General features: G+C 32.2%; 1 protein-coding gene across 1 annotated transcript; it reads left to right on the top strand.

Moving 5' to 3' along the window:
- The first annotated feature begins 480 nt into the window (after positions 1 to 480).
- Positions 481 to 6034, top strand: LOC119644988 (ecdysone-induced protein 75B-like). The gene is made up of 4 exons (XM_038044732.1): positions 481 to 1117; positions 3122 to 3560; positions 3799 to 5648; positions 5802 to 6034. The coding sequence occupies exons 3-4, from the start codon at positions 4295 to 4297 to the stop codon at positions 6032 to 6034; spliced, it is 1587 nt and encodes a 528-aa protein (XP_037900660.1). The 5' UTR covers positions 481 to 1117; positions 3122 to 3560; positions 3799 to 4294.
- Positions 6035 to 9337: the final 3303 nt, after the last annotated feature.

The following is a 9337-nucleotide window of genomic DNA, read 5'->3' as shown; positions in this document are numbered from 1 at the left end:
TACTTGGTATTGCATTTTAGAAGTTATTTGCTTTTGCCACCGTTATAAATACATACAAAACGGAAGTAAAATTGTTCCTATTGCATCAATGTTAATATTAACAACAATCGTTTGTGTTGGAATTAATCTTTTAAGGAAAAATAGGAAATAAAAAAAACTTGCATGATTATAAGGCTTTGACAAAACATTGCTATAGAGAGCTCAAGGTCATCTTAGTTTTCATAAACAATTTCTAATTGATTTTTTAATATCTTAAAATAAATTCGAACATGTATCACAACATCTGATTAGCTAGATTATTAATAGTCAAAGGTAACTAATACGTACACATACAGCTGCAGTCTCTGCGTTCAAAACGTCGTTACATTTTTGTTAACAAGTTTTAAAATAGTTTGATGAGAAGACATTCTCCAAAAATAAACAGAAAAATTCCATTATACAAAAAAAAGAAAAAAAAAAATGGTTTAATATAAATACAAAAACAGTTTAATAAATAAATTAAAAAACAAGTGTTCAAAAGAACGAGCGTAAAAAGTAATAAAAATTTTTATTCTAACACAAAATCATAACCGTATTCTGTGAGCGGCTGAGTCTGCAAATCAAGAATAAAATTTAAAATAAAGATATATATGAAATAATTTCAAGGTTATTTATCTTACGTTATACCAAACGAGCAAATAATAATAAGTGGACGGAGCGCATGAAAAAACTAGGCGAAAAGAAAGCAATAATAAAATAACACACAAAAGCACAAACATGCTTTGAGCGAAAGATTTTATTAAAATACCGTAAAATATTTTTTTAAATTATGGCAAAGACATGAAAAGTCAGATACAAACTAAATATTTAACTAAAAAAAAGTAAAAAACAGGTTTAATGTTATATAAATTAAATGAATGTGTTTAATTGCTTTTTATTTTTTGTTTGTGTGTTTGTTGTAGATGGCAAAAACTTAAATTTTTATTATAAGAATTTCTAAACTATTTTTGAACACTATTAGGCCTTTCTATAAATGTCCTTTTGTAATATTGAAAAAAAAAGAAGGAAAACTAACATTTTATACGACATCATTTTGGATATTACTTATGGGAAGGATATTATCATTACTCTTTTTAAGGTAAGCAAAATGCAACCAAATGGCAAAAAAGCGAAAGTTCTCTTTCGATTGAAATAAATTCCTCTTTAATTGTGGCGTCAGTACGCCGCATATTGAAATTTTAAACAGTCCTAGTGAATGTTAGTGTTGATATCGTTTTTTTAAGTGACCGGACGGAAGAATAAACTAAAATCTTAATGTTATCTTAAAACTCCCTCGTCGACCAAATATACTTGTTCTTATATAAATTACCAATGCAGCGCCAATGCTAGTACCATTTTTCTCGATATATAAGTACACAAAGCTAAAAAGACTTACAAACTATGTAAAACAATAATCTTCGGTCTTACATTACATTGCGAGACTCCTATATTAATTCTATTAATTTATTATTTATCCACTTTCAACAGACGATTAACAAATTGTTTTGGTAGGAGCCGCAATGATCCATAGGATGACCAAAACCAAACGATACGTGGAATATTTCAAAAATCTTTTTTAATGTTGCGTTACTTTACGAAAAAAAATAACATAACGAATTTACTTCTATACAATAGCTAATAAAGAGACGTGACTTTTTATTAAAAAAAAGAAGAAAATTATTTAAAAATTACACAGTAAGCTATTTACGGTACAGGGTTATATTAAGTTTGTGCTTATGTATACCAAACGCGATATTATACCGATCGATTCAGAAAGTAATTCTGTTATCTAAGTTTGCCTGTCCGTCTGTCCACATCTGTCTGTTTATGCAAGTTTTTAGGAGTTGCGATGAAATTTGGTACATCAACCTGTTTTGCCCAAGCAAGAACGTTATTGAAAATGGTTCTTCGAGCACTTTCAACATAACGCTTTATTTGAAAATAATCGATACAGAAAAACTTTGTTAAGCGAAATTGTGTAGGTTACTTAATGGAAGGTCGTGGTTCACCACAGCGTTTTCACTTGTTTTTTTTTTTAATTTTTGCCATTATTACTCTATCCTTATAAAAAGATGTAGCGAGCATGTCAATTTTCTTGTTTCGCTTCGTTATTCTATAGCGTTCCGCACACAGTCAATTAAGATAAACGCCATCGATCCGCTCGAAAGAGTTCCCACAGCCCTAGCGTACTGAAAACAATAAAATATTTGTGCTAGCAATCTACACTTTTTAGTAGATATTAATTTAAAATTTATTTCAACCATTGCCGTGGTCGTCTAAAAACTCGATTCACAATTGTTTTCAAATGTCTCGGCGAGACGTATAAAATGCAAGATGCAGTTGTTTTATCTAAGAGTTAATATCACTGTTGATTTTTTGGTTGAAGACTTAATAATTAACCTCATATTGGGAGCAAGGACGTAACGCACAGAAACGCATGACTTAAAGTCATGTGTAAGAGATAAAATTATAATACACTAAGATATGATAATAGACCGTGTTGTGTAAACGTCTCGCAGTAAGCGAAAGATTAAAATTGTTTTACTTAAGAAAAGGTTTAATTTTTTTAAATTTAAATCCGAAGATAAGGAGGATCATCTCACACCAATAAAATTTCATAGTGTCTGCTTGTAATGTTCTAAAAATTAAAACAAAAAGTGTTAATTGATTTGATTGGGGGCGTGAGTCCAACTTATGACCCTTTTTAAACGAAACGAGGAGGATATGCTCTAACCGCTTTTAAATTTTGCGAGATTTCTCACAAAACGCTAACGAACATAATGGATTCAAAATCCACGCTTCCTAGGAACACGCATATCTTCGGAGGACCACGGGCCTTACTTAGATGTTGAACAGACAGTGCTAAAAATAGTGAGCAATGGATGCAAAATTTTCTTTGTTAAAGTGCTCATATATAAGCATTCCCGTGCATATAATTGATATAAATATTGAAAATGGTTCTTATATACAGTGAAATATGAGTTTCAGTTTTGAAAATGTCATGGAAAAAGCGAACGGTATCGAAGCATCAGCTTTGCGTCTGTTTTACATAATTCGGTTATATTTAGTAATAAAATGCTTCTTATTTTTTATTTCATTTTAGTTTGCCTCAACCCAGCAGCCAGCAATATCTTCGCATAAACTCTACGACTTTTTCTGCATCTACATTTTAAGGATTATGATTTATGCGTTCATTTAAACATATATCTATTTATAATCGGTAACACACATATATTATGCATGTATAACGCCTACACCAACATCATCTACCACAAAAAGTATTATTAGCCATAGTCCCAGTATCGATGACAGTCAAATACATACATGCATAAAAAATTGAGAAAATATGGTTGAAGAGATAAAAATTTTACATTTAAACTACGTTTATTATACTCATAGCTTGTAACGTATACGGTAACAAAAGCAGGTTTAAGGACAACGTGAATAATAATAAAACAATAATAAGCAACGCAGCAGCAGCTGAAGCAACATAAATAAAGGACATCACCTTAAGAGTTAAGCACGTACATATATACATACATGTAGGATATATATTTATATATATTAGTATATATATCTTTATATAGATCTCTGTATTATATATACATTTATATATAATACATTTACTTATAAATATATATATACATATATACATATATATATATACATATATACGTATATATATATATATATATATATATATATATATATATATATATATATATGTATATGCGTGTGTGTGCGCATCGACGTACCAATATAACATAGTTAAGCAAATAGTAATTAAGGCAGTTAAGATAAGCAACTTAAAGGCTGAATATATTCTGAAAATACGAAATAATTAAAGCAGAAACAAAAATTAGATAAGAAAAAATCATTGAAAATGACAACAACAAAAAATCTGAAGTTAGAAGTCCCCCCATAACAGATATAAATTAATGATCCAGCATAAAAAACACAAGCGAGACTGATTTTGACAAAGATCTCTAGGTAAAGAGAAGGACTTAAAAGGCGAGGCAACACAACATAATACACAATAAGAAAGATACTCAAGAGGACTGCAAGCAACCAGGAAAACACAAAAAATACAAAATTCAAAGGCCCAAGAAAGGCAGAAAGGAATTTAAAAAGCCGCCATAAGCCCTCTAAAGCTACAAGTGATTCGGATTTAATCCAACAACAAAAATAAAACAAAAAAAAAAGCAAACACAAAACGCTAAATTAATTTTTGGAAAATATTTTTCGAATATTGTGTTTTTACCTCTTCTTCGGAAAAATGTTGAAAAAATTGAAATGTTTAGAAGCTAAGGCTAGATTGGCCAGAGAAATTACCGCTAATAATATGGGAGTAGCCAACTCCACTAACACAATTAGCGTTGCCTCATCACGTAGTTCCAGCATGGAAGGTAGTGCGATAACGAACACAAATTTAAGAGGAGTAGTTAAAACCGAGCCACTGGACTATGAATTGTTGCATCTAGAAGAAAGTGAGAGACATTTGCAACGAGATTCGGAAAGTGCGGTAAACAATACTTCTAACAGTGTGACGAGCAACACAATGAACAATAGCAGCAACAATAACAACAATCCACCTCAAAGATATCAACATGTGCAAGTACAAACAGTGCCTCCTCGTCAGGGTTTGAGTAGCAATCAAGGTACCCAAAAGGTTATACTGACACCACGCGTGGAATACGTACAAATACCGGTTAACAGTTGTGCAGAGAGAAATGCCACAGTTTCGGCAGCATCTGTATCTCCACAAATCATAATAACTCGTACCTTGCCTACCACAACTACATCGTCATCCGCTTTGTCTGCCTCTTCCTGTACGTCAGCCAATCAGCAGCTTGCAGCACACTCATCTCAGCAACATCATATACCTCGAAGACATTCAGCTAGCCCATCACATTATCAACGAATAACTGCTATAAATGTGGCTCAAAGTAGTCATTCAGCACCATCTTCGCCTCCGCCACTTCATCATCAGCAGCAGCAGAACAGTACAGTGGGCTCTAATCAGTTGCTGCAACATGTTCGTGTTATACAGAATGGACGCTTCTATGACGATGCATTAGGCAGTGCGACATTACGACGTCAAACGGTTTCGCCACCGCCTTTGCAGCATTATTCGCGTTCCGCGCCGGTTTCACCAGCACCCGGGGCTGGTTTCGTTCGACGTTACACACCGCAATCACCACCTTTGCTACCACCACCTCCTCCGGCACCGTCAGCCTCATCAACAACTCTGTCTTCAAGTGGAGGATCTACATCGCCAACATCGGCAACAGGTCAGCAATATTTAATAGCTCATACACCAACACGCAAATATGTTTTAACTACTTCCACAAGACAAGTAAACGTTATTTCTGCTAAAAATTCATCATCGTTGTCTTCATCCACAAATCAGCAACATGCTTACGCTATTCCGCATTCTTCGTCTTCAACATCTTTGCAATCGCAACCATTATCGATCCATCAGCATCATCATCAACACCATCAGCATATGAATTCTCCTTCATCATCATCTAACTCGTCACCATCACCACTAGCTTCCTCTTCTACAAATGCATTACAATCTTCTACTTCTGTGTCTAATCACATTTTTCGTACTCCTGTAGTTTCCAGCAGTAGCGGTCATCATAATAACAATTCAATTCATCACCATCATCAACATCACCACAACACTAATAATAATAGTAATAGTAACAATAACACAAGCAACACTGCCATGCGTCCTCCTCCTCCGCCACCGCCGCCAAAAATTAAACATTCTACTTTAGGCATGAATGTTACTGGAGCTCTTGGTATCGGAGGTAGTGGTGGACCTGGTGGTGGTAGTAGTAGCAGCAGCAGTATTAGCGGTCACTGCAGCGGTTTAAACGGTTCTGGCTCGTCGTCATCATTAACATTATCAGCAACTGCATCATCATCCTCAACATCGTGTCCGACAGCATCCAATTTAAGTCCAAATTGTGAAGAACCTTCCAGTTCGATTCCCGATTTAGGTGAGTAAAAAAAAACAATTTTATACAATTACAAATGATTTAAAAGCCTAACCTTTATAAACTAAACATTTTTAAACGTTTAAAAATCAATCAAGATATAAATATAGAGAGTATTCGGAACAATTATTCTGTTCTTAAACGTTAACAGAAGGAAATATTTCAGACAAGTAACGCGCAAATAGCTCAACGCAAACTGGTTCAAAAAATAAAATGTTATTGAAGATTCGTTGCAAGATAACATATAACCACGTATATGCTACTATCCCTACTCCAAAGGGAATCTGTTTTCCCTCAATGGTAAATAAATCTGGTTCGGAAAATAAATTAAGTTGAAGTACATTGCACTTACTCTTCCAATAGATGAAAGTTTTCCCGACTTTTCATGCTCACCTTTGAAATTATTTTCAAACTTATGTATCTGCTTTCATTTGTTACAAAAAGGATATTATAAATTTGTAAACCAACTAACATAGAACGAATTCTTTTTTGCTAATATCAATCCGCAATAATAACAATAATCTATTGAATTGAACGAAGCAAATAGTTGTCGCATTTTATCTGTAAAAAGAAGAGAATTTTCCTTTATTTCTAAAGTATATTCAATAAAGGGCAGCAAAGCAGGTGAAAAGTCTGGCGATATAAAGATTTGATTTAAAGTGAAAGTAATATGTTTCTTGTTTTGTTTTTGTCGATGTTAAGTAAGGAGTAAGTGCGGTAAAAAAAGTATAGCGTCTATCAAAAAGAGATTCAATTTTAAATGAGTCACACGGTAGAGTCATTCTTTTATGAACTAAGAATGTACAGCGAATGTATTTGAGAATATCTTCACTTACACTTGTCAAAGGTTACTGCAATGACGCTTTCACATTGATAGCTCAAAAATTTCGCAAAATTTAAAATACCCTTTTTGTTGAAAGCATATACTAAATAACAAAGTTGTGAAAAAGGTTCAGAAAGTACACTGGAAACGGGTTTAACAGTCATGTTAGGATTCATATTATTAAATACAAAAAGTGTTCATTTAATTATGTGTGAGTGCGTTTGGTGTTTATATAATCTTTACATATTGCCGTTTATCGATAAAGCTTAAGATGGGATTTTTGCGAAAAAGTAAATCAGTTTTCAGTGCACTTTTTCGTAACGCGAGAGTCCGAGTTAGATAATCTGCAAAAAAGTAACAAAAAATAGAAAAAAATTAAATTCTTTAATTTTCTTGCAGAGGTTCCCCTAATAAATTATGAAAGTATAAATTTTCTTATCGGACATCACATTTGATTATTTGTCAATTATTTTATTTTGTTAAGAAATGTAATAGACCAAGACCTTGGATTTATAATTTAGATCTTGAAGACCCTTCAATAAATGGCGTGTACTCACGTTGTCGATTTAGGGTTATGTAATTATTTTAATTTTGAAGTCATGACAACCAACATATAGAACGAATACAAATATATTTGTTAAAGGTTTTTAAATGTTTCCGATTAAACACGTGAAATGAAGAGATATGTAATTTTAAAAAACTGTTGATGAAATAAATCGCATTAATAGACGCACATTTATTTTATATATTTAATTTTTTCGAATGAAGATGTGATCGTCTCATATAAAAAATGAAAAAAATATTATTTTTCCGTAACTAAATTACTAATTATAACAATGGACGAGAAGTTGCTGTAAAATTGCTTCATTTTGAGTTCTACATATGCATATGTACGTATGCATTAACAGTAAAATGTGCATATGTGTTAAAAGAATTTTTATATGAAATAGCGAAATAAACAAAGATACAGATTAAAAAACAGTTATAGAAAAATGTATTATTATATATAGCAAAAAACGACCAGTTGACCCTGAGGCTTACTTACACATTACCTGACACACTTGTTTCGAACACAATACATGGGTAACACACAGTCACAGTTAAATGTGTAAATAAACTTAAAATGTATAAAAATATACATGTATTTATATATATTATAAAACTGATACATATATGTATATATAAGTTTTCTAAGCTTCGCTGGTTGACCCAAGAATTTCAGTAATAAATTCGTTTTGTCAGGGCGAGAGCAGGGCGACTTACTAGGAAATAGAAATTTGTGAAATTAAATATGCGTATCGGATATAAAAAAAAAAACAGAAAAAAACAGAGAAACAAAAAACCAAAAAAATAAAACTACAACAGACAACTTCTAGGAATGAAAGCGGATACTTTTTCAAAAAGAAATGTTTTTTTAAATAGAACTGAAATAAGGTCAGTAGATAATATTAAGAAAACTGCAACAGCTTGCAAGGAACTCGAGCATAAGATATTTGAATTTTGCGAAAACTTGTGTACACCTGTTTATTTATTTGTGCAAATGAATTCTGAATTATTAAAAAATGGTCTCTGCTTTTTATAGTATTCTCTCTTCAATTTATTAAGTGTTTATTATTAAATAACGACATTTCAATTAGCCTGGTAACACAATACTTTCGGTCAACACAAAAAAGTGTGCAAAATGCATATTGTTTTGATTGAATACACAACTTTATTTTAAGAAAAACAACCCGCAATAACCCACAAACAAAATAATAACATAAACAAAGAACCTCAAATAAACATCGACAATAAAATCTTATAAACCATATACAATACAATATAAGAGCTCAATCGACGGACTTAATTAATGAGACTATTTGCTTTCCTTATCTAATTTTCTTTCAATACATATATAACGCAGTTCAGTTAGCAGTAAGCGGAGAAATTTTTTTTGTCGTTATATTGATGATTGATTATATGAACTGAAATGCATTAATTTTTCGATCCGATTCGCAATACTGGATGGAAGATCCCGCAAATTTGGTGTGTCCCCGGCCAACGTAAGATTTTAGGAGAAGTTAGTCTATTAGCATTCACACATGAATTATGTAAAGTATATTATTGGTTTGATTCCGCGAAGAAAATTTCAATATAAGACTTAAAATTAATTGCTAAGTTCAAATCATCATAAGGCTTAACAGAAACCTGAGTACTTTTTTTATATGTACAGTGTCGTTCAACATGGTCTTATAAATTTCACGCTATTTTCGAACTGCCAATATATAATTATTGTTGCGATGGCATTTGACAACTAACTGCTACTTTATAATGTTTTCCCATACATTCGCGGCATATACACTAATTTTGTAATGGAAATACGTGAAGAAGACGACGATTTTTTAAGCCAAAACAATTCTAAGTAACGAAACAATTTTTAATCTTTTGCTGGGGCCGGAAAAATCCAACAGAAATAGTCGAACAATCTTCCCATATCCGCAAAGAATGGCAG

The sequence above is a fragment of the Glossina fuscipes genome, unplaced genomic scaffold (assembly GCF_014805625.2).
Source record: "Glossina fuscipes isolate IAEA_lab_2018 unplaced genomic scaffold, Yale_Gfus_2 1, whole genome shotgun sequence".
Classification (NCBI taxonomy): Eukaryota; Metazoa; Arthropoda; class Insecta; order Diptera; family Glossinidae; genus Glossina; species Glossina fuscipes.
This window is presented reverse-complemented; position numbering and strand designations above follow the sequence as displayed.

Excerpts from the sequence above, each read along its gene's own strand:
- LOC119644988 (XM_038044732.1), top strand. The coding sequence starts at position 4,295 with ATGTTGAAAAAATTGAAATGTTTAGAAGCTAAGGCTAGATTGGCCAGA. Across the intron at positions 5,649-5,801 it reads TACTCCTGTAGTTTCCAGCA|GCATGAATGTTACTGGAGCT; the intron begins GTAGCGGTCATC and ends ATTCTACTTTAG.